This window comes from Brachyhypopomus gauderio, chromosome 9, assembly GCF_052324685.1.
Source record: "Brachyhypopomus gauderio isolate BG-103 chromosome 9, BGAUD_0.2, whole genome shotgun sequence".
NCBI lineage: Eukaryota > Metazoa > Chordata > Actinopteri > Gymnotiformes > Hypopomidae > Brachyhypopomus > Brachyhypopomus gauderio.
In genome coordinates, this window is record NC_135219.1 from 13,287,615 (window position 1) to 13,302,446 (window position 14,832).

General features: G+C 41.1%; 2 protein-coding genes across 4 annotated transcripts; one reads left to right on the forward strand and one right to left on the reverse strand.

The window, feature by feature from the left end:
* Nucleotides 1–1,827: 1,827 nt before the first annotated feature.
* pex3 (peroxisomal biogenesis factor 3) lies at nucleotides 1,828–6,621 on the reverse strand. Of its 3 annotated transcripts, none has more exons than XM_077017305.1 (12): nucleotides 6,419–6,621; nucleotides 5,652–5,783; nucleotides 5,459–5,540; nucleotides 5,034–5,077; nucleotides 4,827–4,948; nucleotides 4,670–4,736; nucleotides 4,487–4,541; nucleotides 4,178–4,331; nucleotides 2,920–2,990; nucleotides 2,643–2,765; nucleotides 2,463–2,559; nucleotides 1,828–2,318 (listed from the first exon to the last, which is right to left on the reverse strand). In XM_077017305.1, exons 1-12 carry the CDS (start codon nucleotides 6,474–6,476, stop codon nucleotides 2,235–2,237), a joined length of 1,089 nt encoding a protein of 362 aa, XP_076873420.1. In that variant the 5' UTR covers nucleotides 6,477–6,621; the 3' UTR covers nucleotides 1,828–2,234. The 3 variants fall into 3 exon arrangements, with proteins under 3 accessions (XP_076873420.1, XP_076873421.1, XP_076873419.1); XM_077017306.1 differs by lacking the exon at nucleotides 6,419–6,621 and adding an exon at nucleotides 6,168–6,319 and having other exon boundaries at nucleotides 2,643–2,729; XM_077017304.1 differs by lacking the exon at nucleotides 6,419–6,621 and adding an exon at nucleotides 6,168–6,319.
* Nucleotides 6,622–6,639: 18 nt separating this feature from the next.
* adat2 (adenosine deaminase tRNA specific 2) lies at nucleotides 6,640–12,260 on the forward strand. The gene is made up of 6 exons (XM_077017312.1): nucleotides 6,640–6,933; nucleotides 7,032–7,136; nucleotides 7,592–7,742; nucleotides 8,446–8,552; nucleotides 10,599–10,671; nucleotides 10,792–12,260. Exons 1-6 carry the CDS (start codon nucleotides 6,871–6,873, stop codon nucleotides 10,881–10,883), a joined length of 591 nt encoding a protein of 196 aa, XP_076873427.1. The 5' UTR covers nucleotides 6,640–6,870; the 3' UTR covers nucleotides 10,884–12,260.
* Nucleotides 12,261–14,832: the final 2,572 nt, after the last annotated feature.

A 14,832-nucleotide genomic window follows, 5' to 3' on the forward strand; every position in this document is an offset into this window, starting at 1 on the left:
ACTGCATACTGTAGCTTTGCTCAGGACTATGCATCTGATTTTGAGTCTGACAGTCTACCAAGAGAAAGCAAGCTAGCAAGAGTAAGCTAACCAGAAAGTACTGGCAGACATGTGTATATGCAGGTTTGAATGAACCCAAGTCTACCTTCTTACACCACTGTGTAGTTCTGGTAAACGAGGCTCTGAGCCTTCAACCATGGCCAGTTACAGATAAAATGCACAGCAGTACTCTACTTCCACTTTCTGGTGGAAGTTCTGAATAGATGACGTCACACGTTTGACATGCACTACTCACAGAAAGTGTTTGGCTTTCAGGTGATATTGATGGATAACGTAAAACGTTCATGCAACAGTAACATCATGAAAGTAGGCCATTTAAGTAGAAACATGCAATTGTGATTTCCTCATCTCCAACAATTTATTGAAACAAAAGCCAACAACAGTGGTGGGCATACCCCAACAAAAAGTGTCAGTTTATAAATAACTTGCCATATGCCCTTGAGCATCAATTATAGCTTGACAGCGTCTCATGCTGTTCACAAGTTGATTTATTGTCTGCTGAGTCATGGCATCCACCTCTTCTTGAAGGGCGGCCCTCGGGTCTTTGAGGTTCTGTGGTACACAGTTACAAGACTCAGCTAATCCTGCAGGGTTTCTATGGGATTCAGGTCTGAAGAAGGTGCAGGCCACTCTGTCTGTGGCACTCCAGCAGCCTAATGATGCGATTTCGATGAGCTGGAGCATTGTCATCCATGAAGATCAAATTTGGCCTGTGTTGTTCATGCAGAGGCACACTGACTGGATTGATGATGTTATTCAAGTAGTATGGGCTTGTCACAAAAGTGTAGGGCGATTCTGTATTGACTAGACACACCTACCCACACTGCAATACGAAGACCATTAAAGGTTTGTCTGGTGACAACAGTGGCTGATGCCTAGCACTCTACTTGACGTCTCAAACATTGTTGACAGCCATGGTTTCTGCTCACAGAGAAGAGGTGAGGTGTTCTGAGACTGCCTGCTAGGTATTTTCACCAAGACTGCCAAAAGCTTGCTGCTCAGACTGCCGTTGATCATGCATTCTCTACTCATTTCATGTGGAAAGACTACACTGTTTATCTGTTAAAATGCAATCTTTATTAGTTTGGTCGGTAAATCACAACTTATTCTGCCTCCTTTACTGAGGACACTAAGGGGCTGGGGCACGTCAATCTCACTGATGCACTGTACAACTAGCCAGACAATTATAAAAGCAAAATATCTCTTTCCCATATTTCCAACACAGTAATTTAAGATCTACAGTGCCTTGTGAAAGTATTTGGGCCCCTTGAACTTTTCAGTTTTTTATTTGTTAAAAGAAGTTTAAAAATATTCAATACATTTCACTTCACGATTGTGTCCCACTTGTTGATTCTTCACAAAAAAAAAAAAAAAAAGATATTTGTTTGAAGCCTGAAATGTGGCAAACGGTTGAAAAGTTCAAGGGGGCCGAATACCTTTGCTTTTATTATTCTTTTTTATATAACGGCATATTACCTATATAGGCTGTGGTAGGGTGTGTTTCACCAGTGAGATCACTCCAACAGCAAAAATTCCTCATGTTCCTTTCTCTTATGGAGTCTGCAAGACTTTGTTTAAATATTTTGGTTATCACTTAATTTGTTCAAGAAGAAATAAAAGAATACTTTGACATGTCATCTATCATTTCAGGTTTGTTAAAAAAAAAAAAAAAAAAAAAAGTAATGTGCACCGCATTGATCATCTGAGAACTAATAAACTAAGACGCTAGCGTAGCGTCTAGACCAGCAACCCACCAACCAACACGACCAAGGAGGAAGCCTAGTTTAATTCAGTCCCTTGATGGTTAAAGGGCATGGAATACTTGCCATCTGGGATAGCTGGAGTATGGAAAGATCAAGTGTGTATATATCTAGAGTCCTCAAGAACACATCTTAGTAGTTTAGACTCAACTATAAGGAAACCTGGGTTTAAAATGACAAGCAACTGGTAAAAGGTCCCACACCTTAACAAGTCTGTACTGTGAACTGCAACCGGGTAAAGCCCAAACCGTTTTTCTGAACCCTGTTCGTCCTATCAGACAGCTATGAGCAGTTCGTGAGACAACACTACCATTCCGATGCTCACGAGTTGACGGTGTGTGAAGATGGGAATGTTGTTGTGCTGTGATGCTCTCTCAGATTCTTCGGGAGCCCACAGTAAACTCAATAGTAGTGTTACTTCTGCAGTTCATGGTCACTGCTAAATGTCTCGTAAACGTTGGCGGCAAACTCTTTTACTTGGTCTATCATCAGGAGATCCTGAAACACAGCAGTGAGAGGAGTCATTAGGGATTACACATTAAAGGCTCAGGATCATTTTGACTCCAGATTTCCAATGGACTGAATATCCAAACATTACGTATATTCATAAGAGAAAGAGTGAAAACAAAAGAGGGAACTTACCTGAACAAAGTGACTTGGAATTTCACTGCATATAGAGTGAACCTGTCCGTTGGCGATAGGAATTATTTTGGCGAGTGGTAGACTTACATGTGAGAGACTATAAGACAGCAAGGGTAAAAATTAATAACAATACAGATGGCCTTAATGAGAAAAACTGGAAATTCATAAATTAAAACCAACCTATCAGGTGAGCTGCAAGGGGTTAAGTCTCCCTGGGGGGGCTGGAAGAATTCTGCCATATTGTCAAGGAAACGGCTGAAACCTCGGCTTAAGCAAGTGTTGAGAACAGTACTGAAATCTGGACTGGAGGAATAATCACCAATAATCAAAATAGACAGCAATCAACAACACAGACACCAACAGAATGGCAGTGCACAGAGTGACCACAGTCATTTTGACTACATAGTTATTTACATATTTAAATGCAGTTACTATTATTATTATTATTATTGTTTACCTATCAAGCATGTCCCTGGTTTCATTCAGGAGCTTTATTGTCGTGATGTCACTTCCTGTGAGACCACATGCCTATAAAACAAATATGTCCAGATTTATGTTCAGTCAATCTGTGTTTTAAAGAGTCAAATGCACATCTATAGTATAGAGTCCAAACCCTAGCCAGCATGAACATCTACACAAGATCTGCCCAGACAAACATCAGGAACTGTACAGGTTTATCTGGTATGTGCAGCTCTAAACGGAGCTCCATTTCAGTGTGAATACTTCATAACATACACTCACCGTCCACTTTATTAGGTACACCTTGCTAGTACCGGGTTGGAAGCCCCTTTGCCTTCAGAACTGCTGTTTTATCAGCCCAAACCAGTCTGGCTATTCTCCTCTGACCTCTGGCATCAACAAGGCATTTGCACCCACTGAACTGCCGCTCACTTGATATTTTCTTTTTTGGACCATTAGAAATGGAAGAAATGACAGTAGATCAACAGTTTCTGAAAAACTCTGACCAGCCCGCCTGGCACCAACAACCATGCCACATTAAAAGTCACTTAAACCACATTTATTCCCCATTCTGATGCTCGGTTTGCACTGCAGCAGATCGTCTTGGCCATGTCTACATGCATTGAGTTGCTGCCATGTGATTGGCTGATTCAACATTTGCATTAATGAACAGTTGGACAGGTGTACCTAATAAAGTGGCTGGTGAGTGTACTTCATAACTGAAGAAGTGCTGAAAACTAACAGTAAGTGCAACAGCATATGAAGAACATGTCAGACAGAAAGTTAAACTACTGCAAGATTACTACATTTGTGCAAATATGTTTTTGCATTTTTGGTGGCGATTCACAATATACAAAGTCATGCATTCTTTGAAATGGACACTGTTGGCCTCTACCAGGTGTTGCTGCCCTTAAATGGAGGAGTGGATGATAACATCTGGCAAGTTAGGAGCCAATGTTCCACTCAGAGCTCTCATGCCCCTTCAGCTGATTAAGGACGAGGGAACCACAGGACACTGATCCTCCCATAGCACATGACTGGCAACTCATACACAAAACTGCAACTCTAAGAATTTGGATTTCTTGGAAACTACAAATTCCCCAATTAGGAATTAAAAGTTGAAGGACTGTAAAAGTGAACTGTTTCTACTCTGAATCTTCTGTCTGTTCCCACTTAGTTATGAGTGCAACACACACAATAAGCTCCAATGTTTACTCACATTCAGGTCACACATTAGTTCTTCAGCCAACAATTACCTGAGCAGCCAGAGTGTTCTCCTCGTCGGGCATCATGTACAAGGAGAGTGGTCTGTGATTGGACGAGCCATGGTTCTCCCCCTCCACCAGCTGTCTGACCTGCAAGACCTGCTGCTCAAGCTCCTGCAGGGACAGACTCTGTTTCAGAGAGACCCTGACAGCAAAGATGGAGAGAGGCTGTAGTTATTGTGCAGAACAGAATAGTACAGACATGGTAATATGCCAGTACATGATTTTACACACACACACACACACACACACACACACACACACACACACACACACACACACACACACACACACACTTACGGTCCTAAAACTTCCTGCACAGCTTTCTTTACCACAGTTATCAGTTCAATAAGTCCTGTAGAAAGAGAAAAAAAATCACACAAGTGTAAACAAAACAAAAACTAGTGTCCACTTTCAAAACCATTTCATTAGCCAAATATAAAAATAAGTAAATAAAAGGATCCTATTGCAACATGCTCTCACCATCTCCCAGAAGGTGCTGAATACTCGACAGGTACTGCTGCTGGACGTCAGGGGGAGCCAGAGGAGTCTAAGTGTCAACATATGAAAAGCTTGAACTCCTGCAGCTGAAAGCAAAAGACGAGTTCATCGGATGACAAACAAAACAAACAGGACTTACTGTTCCATTTTTAGTCACAGAGTTGTCCAGATACAAGTAGCCACCAATGATGTTGAGTTGCACACGAAGCAATACCACCAGCATGCAAGCACTGTAAACCGCCACAATGCTTCGAGTGAAACCTGATGGGAGAAGGACAGCAACTGTACATCAAACCTGTACAAAACCTTAAATCCTGCTGCCGTCCATATGGGTAACAGAACTTACTGATTATTTTAAGATCCTCCCAAATCTCAACCTTGTTTGCTGGCCTATGAAAGACATTCAGGTTAGTCAGAGCATTTCTGGTAAAGGTTCCCGTGTACATCTAGCATTAGTGTTAGTATTAGTGATATGAAAAATTTATGAATGCATGATTAGACTTTTATCGTAATGGTCATCCCTGCTTGTTAGGTAGGAAAAGGAATGTGTTAGGATCAGACTACAGAAGCATTAAAGAGCAAATAACATATTTGGAACTATTGACACACACACTCTCATGAACACCTGTACAGGTGTCTTGTGTATAATGGACAAGTCCCCACATTCTGCCTTGATGAGATTGTGAACTGCCCAGTGTTTTCATAACATGGGCTTGGTTTACAAACAGATCCAAAATGTCAATTCTCATGTGTTTTCCAAGAAAGACTCACTTGGTCTTCAAGAGTGTTGTGAGGCTCTCTGAGTGCAGGTGGTGTATGATGGCCTCTCTCAGGGTAGGGAGCATCGACAACACTGCAAGTATAGACACATTTCTTTTTTAACGGGGAGGGAAATAACCCTACTTCCAAACGTGCAGCCCAATATGTTCGGTGAAGACGTTCAGAACACGTGGAGCTGTCGTACCCGTCATGTTACACGTCCTCTGGTTGCTCTCGAAGTGCAGCTGGCGACGCGCCTGCGCGATGTACGCCGCTGCGTCGCGCTCCTGAAGCTCCTGGAGTTTAGCTTGCGCGTATTTACCAAGCAGGTACACACCTGGAGTATAAACGTTTGACTTTACGTTAGTGTGACAAGCATTATAAATGAGAATCCCAGCAAAGACTATGTAGTTAAAGCCAAACACAGAATGAAAGGCCTTGCTGACACCATCAGCTGAACTGTGCAATGCTGAGAACAGGTTATAAAACGTAGACCTAACAGACCTGCCTTAACTTGTCGCTATAAAACAATTATACCAACAAATCTTATCCGAAATACAACAAACTGAGATCATAACTAATGACGTCCAGAAGTATTCCTGGCTTCACTAGCGGACCTGGTTTAGCTAGAACACGGGTCTGCTAGCTAGCTGAACACAGCCACTAGACTCTTAACACGAGCTGTTAAGTTTGAGATTTAGGCTATTTCAGAGTGTGCTACCTCCAACGAAACAGCCGGTGAATATAAATGTCCTCTTATGGCGTTTAATAAAGTTCCACGCGGAAGACAACATTTTACAACACACTGAGAGACATAAAAATTTTAGAGTGTCATAGATTAATGGCTTGCTGTTCAGACAGAACTAGCAGATATCCGACTACTGTTGTACAGCGTCACCATTTTGGTTGCCAGATGCCGATAAATTCCATTTAACAAATGTGCATTGTTGTCAGAAAGTATAATACAAATACCAATTGTAGTGGCACACTGTTCCGTTGTCAGAAATACAGCTGGAGCATTAAACTGCATGTACCATCAATGGTTTGTGGTATGACTCAAATGTTTTAACTTTGAAAATACAATTTCGTCGTATTCAGGGATATTCTCAGCGAGGAAAGGTTTTCTATGAGTCGCAGGTTTTCGAATCGATAGATCGATGATGTTGTTTCGTTTAACTGGTCTGACTGGTCCCTCTTCTATTATGTCCCCCCACAGTGTGAACACGTTAACCGGTGCGTTCACCAACCAGCCAGCTCTCCAGGAGGACCGAGCATTTTCTTTGCTATCTAGACGCTTGTTCTATCATTAACACGCACCGTTGTCAGGTTTGCCAGTGCTAGTAAGAAGTAACAGTCTATAGTCGCATATTACAGAAAGTACAAGAGATGCCAACGAGTAGATAGTTCCGAAAATGAACTTATAAATGGAGTTTTTGCAGCCTTCAGACAGTGAGATCGGGAGTTGGATGGCAAAAGCATTCGATTTGGTATTGATATTGGTATTGCTATCTATAACAGGAATACTGTAGGCCTAAAGTCTTTTTTCAATAGTTATTTAGTTAAACATGTATAATGTATTTAATAGGCAAAGGATGCTCTTGAAAACGGTGAAGTACCTGTGGGATGTCTTATGGTGTACAACAATGAGGTGTTGGGGAAAGGAAGAAATGAAGTAAATGAAACAAAAAATGTAAGAAAATTTACCTCCCATAGACTAACGCTGCTAAACTCGGGCACATACGAAACTAAAACCAGAGAAGTATATTATACGTGTTCGCTGCAGTTCCATATGATAGATGTACCACATTCTTACTACTACATACACTCAATAACCGTAACATATACGCAATGTTTGAACAGCATCTCAATAGAATAAGATAACTGATGGCAGACCGATAATCTGAATAGAGTTTATTTTCCAACATTATAGTGGCAGGTGCTCCACAATGCCTCCTCTGTGTGATTTCATTGCACGGGCAACCCAGGGATTGACATTGCTTGCAATTATGCTTAGACAAATTAAAAGCATTGGACACAAAATGTTATTTCATAAATGACATATGACACCAGTGTAATTTTGTAAATCCAGCATTGCTCAAAAAAAAAGAAAGACAACAATCTTGAGTCTGTACTCTTTTGACCAAGGCCACTCGCCATGCTGAGATGACCGCACTGGATCAGGTGTTGCAATGGTGCTGTCTCAGACATCTGGAACCGAAGGAGGTCTGTGAGCAGACTGTTCTGTATGTGACTGTGGAGCCCTGCGTGATGTGTGCGGCTGCACTACGCCTCCTACGTATCCTTGATAGTTCTCTTATGATTTATTTTTAAAAAAAGAAAATGTTTATGTTCAGATCGGTCACATCGGTTCAACTCTTTTTATGAGAAGGCCCTTTTTATTTAAGTTCAAGTAAGTTCAATGTATCAAGTCCAGGACGCCTAATGACAATAGTTTGTTTGGTGGATGCAGGCTATGCTTCATGGATTCATGCTGTTGTACGACACATGACTCAGTACTCCCAGAAAGTCTTTGGCAGGAATACCAGAAGAGCCAATCACAAGTTACTGGTGGATAAAACAGTCACTCGAGACTGTAAGACCAGGTAGACCAACCTGTGCTCCGCCTGGATGGAGTAAACGAAAGCCCATGATTCAACCCCATACATGGATCCTTGACCGTTTGAGGCTGTATATCAGCATGAGTCTAACCCTTCATCAAGAACCCAGTGGGCTGTAGAAGACAACCCTAGAGGCTAACTAGGGTCAATCGTGACATCAAGTGTGTCTATGGAATGTGGCAGAATTATAGTTTTAATATTTATTGAGATAAAACAAAATGGAAATGGCTCTAAATGTTTCAAATTTTTCATAAAGTAAAATAAAAAAAACATGTAATGAATGATGTTTTCCCTTTTAGGTAATCGATAGTAACATTTGGAGTTAAGAACAAACACTGCTTCCCAGCAGTCTGAAGCTGTACTCCCTTGACTTAAACACAGACATACCGCTCGTGGTGTATGGGTGTAGGAACGAGCGGTTTGGAGGCTGCGGTTCAGTGTTGGATATTTCCACAGATGATCTGCCACACACTGGAGTGCCCTTCAAGGTAACAGCCATATTCTCATATGTGCTAGTCTTCTCATCTAGGGTTATATAGAACATGTTAATAACACAACAAAGAACAAAACAACCAGTCCTGGCTAGCACAGGTGATAATAATACTAACTCTAACACTCAGGTTTACTTTGGTTTGCTCTGGCCACATCCCCACTGGTTGAAGTGGGCTGACGTTGCCTGATACTGGATGCCACTGCTGGAATTCTTTTGACTGTTGATTTATTCAGTAGCATTTCAGAACCCCAAGATTACAATCTAGAGGCGTGGTTGTCAACCTTATACTGCAAAAAACAAACGTAAAGTTAAGCGAGGCAGTGAGAAGAGAGTTAGAGTAGGATTAGGGTTTAGGGTGTTGGGGGTTAGGGTGCTTAGGGTTATGTTGTGGTAGGGTTAGGTTAGAGTGTTAGGGTGTTTAGGTTTAAGGTGTTGGGTTAGGGTTTGATTAGGATTTGGGTAGGGATGGGTTAGGGTAGGGTTAGGTTTACGGTTAAGGTTACAGGGTAGGGTTAGGTTAGGGTTAGGATACATCAGAGGTGGGGACTCGAGTCACATGACTTGGACTCGAGTCAGACTCGAGTCATTAATATTAAGACTTTTGACTTGACTTGAAAAAATATTCAGAGACTTAGACTTGACTTGGACTTTTACACCAATAACTTGGGACTTGAATTGGACTTGAACCTGTTTACTTGCAAAGACTTGATTTTTTTTTACCCCAAATCTAAATTTTAAAACGCATATTAATATTTATAAAGTGCGCCCCATTAATTTAATTTCCGTCCTTCTGACGCAGACCAGTCCTCTGCTTTTCCACACTCTGTACGTGTGTGTGTGTGCATGAGCTGCAGCACAACCAATCAAATGGGGGGTTGGCGAACGTAAATTTTTACCGGGCGGGGTGTAAAATGGACACAAATTAAGTATTATATCGCGATCGATCGATCGCCAGTGGTTGGTGCCAGAGCGAACTAGTAACTCATTGAATCATAGATGTGGATCAGAGGTAAATAAACTAGATTTTTTTCCGGCGTGAGAAATCGGATGTGTGGCGTGAGAGCGTGTGAAGACGGTCAAATGCGTGTGTCTCACGCTCAATGCGTGAGAGTTGGCAACCCTGGGTTCTGTATCTGAACTCGGGGAAGAGAGCCTCTCTCTGTCACCATCATAATATCCAGTTCTATCTCAGCATGGATTGTGTATTTGAAGACATCTACGTCGAGAAAAAAATATATTGACAAAAGTGGAGCGAGTTTTCAGCTATGGGGACATCATTCATCGTGCACAAATGACATACAGACTTTTGGCCAGCAAATGCAATGCAGAATAGTTTACTGAAATGTCTAAAGTTGCAGATTCCTGTTAATTGTTCAGTTCTTTTATTTGTTTGTCTTGTGTCACTCACACATGTTCTCCAAGAAACCAGATAAGAGAAGAGAGGGAAAATGCTGTTATGGTTCTTTGTATTGTACTGTGAAAATATCAGCACTTTTTATTTGAACATGGAGTTCTACTTATGACTTTTTCACAGAATATTTATTTCTGGAAAATTGTAGTTTAAAGTATGAATATTTTTGCAGCTAAGTTTAACAAATTGAACTGTGCAATAAAGAGGTGTAATCTTAATTTTTTTTATACTTCGTGTTTTCAGTTGCACATGTTTTATCAAGATTTGAGAAAAATACAGATTTAAAAAAGAACGCATGTCTATTATTTACATTTAAAATATACCTGCAACATTGGTAAAAAAAATAAAAAAAAAGACTCGAAAGGACTTGAAATTCCAAGTTTCAGACTTGGGACTTGACTTGACTGTTGCCTGTCTTGACTCGAGACTTGACTTGAGTGTCTTTGCTTGAGACTTGACTCGGGACTTGAGGTATAAAGACTTGGACTTACTTGAGACTTGCAAAACACTGACTTGGTCCCACCTCTGGGATACATACATTTTATATGTAGTGCAGAGATACACTACATATAAACATGTATAAACATCAGCAGCAGTTATAAGGTTCCTTTATGTGCTGTACTAATACAGTGTATCCAAGGACACCGAGCAGAGGAGGCTGTGACAATGCTGAAGACCTTTTACAAGCAAGAGAATCCCAGTGGTGAGTGAACCAGTGAACTGCTAAGCATATTTTTCTAAAAGATTTTGTAACTGTTTAAGGTTTATTGTTTTTTTTTTTTCTTTTTTCCCTTCATCGATTGGCGCATTGTGTATATTTTAGCTCCAAAGCCTAAAGTGCGGAAATATGGAGTCTCACCAGCAGAGGGCTCTGTTGTTATGCGAAAACAAGTCCCTGAGGAAGATGGACTTTAAAATGGCGACTTCACACTGAAGGGGAAAACCTTTTGTCTGTAACTGAAGTTGCACCAGTATCCAGACTGTTGTGACTTTTCATTTTGTTTGTTTTTTTTTAATAGTAATAATCCATATTTTTTGTGCTGGAACGTTTTGCAGCGTCTTGCAGTTTTGTGCAGGTTTTAGTGGGCACTCATCATGATCACACTTGGTAAAACATGATCACACTTGATAAAACATGATCACTCTTGGTAAAACATGATCACACTTGGTAAAACATGATCACACTTGGGTCACACTTTGTCATTTTTGGTAAAAAGATTTTTGCTAGGCTAGCCTCTCCCGTGGCTGTCCCGGGCAGTGGTGAGGCTAGCTGTTAGCTCTTGCTTTGATTGTTAGCAGCATGCAGCACATCTCAGACGCCGGGGGGCGGCCTGCTCCGTGTTAAGGCCTGCATTCCTCTCCAGCCTACCGCATGTCCTCATGTACCCCAAGCCCTGCCCCAGTGCCCTGTGTGAGTGGCGGTGCTGCTGTGGGAGCAGGTGCTGCACCTCGCCCAGAGGGGGGTTTCCCCTTCGTGCGCTAAATGACAGATTCTGTCAGAGTCTCCCCACCTTGCATGTTTTGGTAATGTTATATGTTCGTAAGGCTATATGTCAGTGTCACTTAATATAGCGCCTGGACTACCTCTGCACAGATGCTGATAACCTGCTATAATTACCAAGCCCTTTGTTGGCTTATAGTGGGTGTGCTAGAGGAGGCTGAACTCTAAAACATGCAGGCTGGGGGGAAACCAGGACCAGGCCTGAGAAACGTCTACGTGGTGATGAGAAGGGGCTAAAGCAGACATTCCTGGTCAGCCTGCTGCAGTTGAAGGCTCCTGGGGTATGTTGTGGGGGGTAGAATTCTTTCTTCTGGCTGTGTCATAAAACACAGACTTGCACCAAGTGGTAGGCGACGTTTTTCAGTGAGACAGGTTTCCTTTTGGGTGTGTTTGTGTAAAACGTCTCCGATGTTTAAGTTTTCTGTTCCAAGTTGCATTTTAAGTCTCATGCGTTACACTCATTAGTTTTGCACAAGGGCACGTGTTTTATTAGCTTGTGATGAATGATTTTGCAGTGAGCTGGGTGTCGTTTCTGTTTGGTTAGTGAGCACAGGTTGATTACTAGTTTCAGGGGTTAGCGGTGTGAACACGTGGCTACTCTCCTGTGGTTTAAAGGCTGCCGGGCACACCAGTGCCTGCTCCAGACACTCACAGCTATTGTACCCAGAAGTGAGTCAGCATGGAGAAGGAACACAGCGTCATAAAACAAACCCAAGACACCCACGCTGTTCTAGCTCGCTGTGAGAGACTCAGCAACTGTTTTGCCCATAAATAAAAGTGTTTGTAGGAAACTGAAATGTTTGAGATTTATATACTTTGGCTTTGTGTATAAATAAAAATCTATTTGCAGACTTGTAAGCATGGTGCATTAAAAAAGTTACAAGGTACATGTGCAAAAGTAGGCAAATATTTTGAGCAGACTGACTTCATTAATGACATGACATTTAAATCAGTGATTATTGAGATGATTGAAGGATTTCATTTTTGTTTGTTTTTTGTGCATTTCTGTAAATTATTATGAGGCCAGGCAGCTGACTGCTTTAATGTCATTTCTTACCATTACTCTCTTCATCCTGCTTTGTCGTGCAGTGTGAGAGACGAAGGTGTCGCTCTGCACTGCTGTCACTGAGTCCTCACCTGCGTACCTGCTGAAGCTCGTGTCTGACACTCTGATTTCATGATCATCGACGGAAGGCAGCCTGTCTAGGTGTGCCGGAGCAGTGCTGCAAACTGCTCCTTGGAACATTTCGATTAGACAGCCCTTAAAAAACATTCTTTAACCTCTGCTAGAAGAGTTGGCACAAAGATTCAACATGATTACTGTGCTACTGCAGGATTACTATGCTAATGTAGATAATCTTTGGCATGGGTTCCGCTTGTCACTTCCGTGTAAGGGAATGACACTATTCGTGAGGACAACAGTGTCATTATGCAGCCAATGCACTGATGGAAAAAACAGAATAACATAGAAAAGTTGTACAGTAATGAATGCTCCTGGCATAAAAATAAAATTTTCAGAATACATTTTGAAAGGGCACATGCGAACCAACCATACATACTATAATATCCAGCAGTCTCATCTCAAACCTCTGATTTACATTTCCATAATGACTCTGCATAAGTTTAAATGACTTTTTCGAGTAGGCCACCCAGGACTTTTAATTTGAAAACTTCCTATCTTAAGTCTTTTTTTTTTCAGTATTTTCATATTATTTACCTTCATTGGCAAGAATTCTTCCTACATTTATGTAAAAAGTTATGCTGTCATGAATACTATATTTTCCAGATGAAAGCAGAATTGGTACTTTATGGGTTGTAATTCTAATTAGTACTGTGTTTATATCATTGGAATGTAAATTCATTCTTAACATGATAAACACATTAATATAAATTCACCTATTAAACATTCTTGGTCTATAACCGGGTGAAGATGATCCTGTTTTTCTGGAATTCTTCTGCTATTCAGTAAACAATATTTAGATGTCAGTACCTCATCCAAACAAGAGAATAGAACAATTGAACAAAATAATAGGACGAGAATATAACAACAGAAAAAAACAAGAGAATAGACCGATACATTAATTTCTCCCCCTCCCCACCTCTCTCCCTCTTCCCACCTCTCCTCTCCTCTCTCTCCCTTTAGGTTTAGGGTTGGGTCAGGGTTAGAGTTGGATTCGGATTACGGTTAGGCCAGGATTAGGGTTGGGTCAGGGTTTCCACAAGATGTTTTATAACTTGTCATTTTATGTTTATTACTTTAAAAGTAAAAGGTGCAACTGCTGTTCACTTGTGCATACATTTTCTAGTCTTCTCTGATTAAATATTTTCTGGCTCTACTGGCTAGCTAGTAGTCTGACTCAATCCAGCAGTCGGACTCTGCTTCCTAGCTAAAATTACTTTCTTTTCTCTTTTGAAATATTTATTTTTTAACATTTTGCTTGCTAGATTTGCCCTTCAATTGACAAAATCAAATAAAGCAAATAAGGTGACTGATTTTATTTTGGCAAGCTGGTAAATCGTGTAATTTTAAATTGAGTATTAGTTTTAAATGGTATAGCTGATCCTGACTGTTTATACACACAGTGAAATCACAAGGTTACAGGTTACAGTCTGACACAAACTTTGGGTGCATTTACAATTTTTTAAACAAAAATACATCATATTTTGAGAAACCTGTTATTTATAGAAAACAGGCACACAAAAACTTTGGTTCTATCACATACTCATAACAACTGGGAAATCAATGCAAATCTGTGAGACATTAATTCCACGGAGATGTAGCGGCTTCAGGAATGCGCCCTCTGCTGGTTGCATAGAGCTAATATTTGGTAAAACCAGGGACCGTATAGCCTGTGGCCTGTTTATGTAGGTCAGGCGTACTCAACTAAATTTGTCCGCGGTCCAATTTTGGCAGATACCTGTGACCCGAGGTCCGGTGCGGGCGGGGGTGGCGAACGTAAGTTGTTGAGCGGGGGGTGGCGAACGTATCACTCGTGACGGAGTGTTTTTTCAATAGCCCTGAAATAAATGCTACGGTTTTGTTTTGGTCCGTATCCAGTTAATCAGGAATGAGATTGGGTCCGGACAGGACTGCGTTCGGGTCCGGATCCGGACCGCGGTCCGCCAGTTGAGTACCCCTGATGTAGGTCATTTACATAAGGTTACATACAGGTTTTCTTTCTTTGTAGTAAGGTGTTTGCCGATTCTGGCATGGTATACAGAAATATGACGTTATGACAGCACACTAACTTTATGGCCATTATCTATATATATATATATATATATATATATATATATATATATATATATATATATATATATATATAAAAGGCCTGGTTACTTGGGCCTGGTTATTTGGACACA

Excerpts from the sequence above, each read along its gene's own strand:
- pex3 (XM_077017304.1), bottom strand. The coding sequence starts at position 6,240 with ATGTTGTCTTCCGCGTGGAACTTTATTAAACGCCATAAGAGGACATTT. Across the intron at positions 4,737-4,826 it reads CTGTGACTAAAAATGGAACA|ACTCCTCTGGCTCCCCCTGA; the intron begins GTAAGTCCTGTT and ends GTTGACACTTAG. Across the intron at positions 2,766-2,919 it reads ACCAGGGACATGCTTGATAG|TCCAGATTTCAGTACTGTTC; the intron begins GTAAACAATAAT and ends TTATTCCTCCAG.
- adat2 (XM_077017312.1), top strand. The coding sequence starts at position 6,871 with ATGGAGTTTTTGCAGCCTTCAGACAGTGAGATCGGGAGTTGGATGGCA. Across the intron at positions 7,137-7,591 it reads AAGTAAATGAAACAAAAAAT|GCCACTCGCCATGCTGAGAT; the intron begins GTAAGAAAATTT and ends CTTTTGACCAAG. Across the intron at positions 10,672-10,791 it reads CAAGCAAGAGAATCCCAGTG|CTCCAAAGCCTAAAGTGCGG; the intron begins GTGAGTGAACCA and ends TGTATATTTTAG.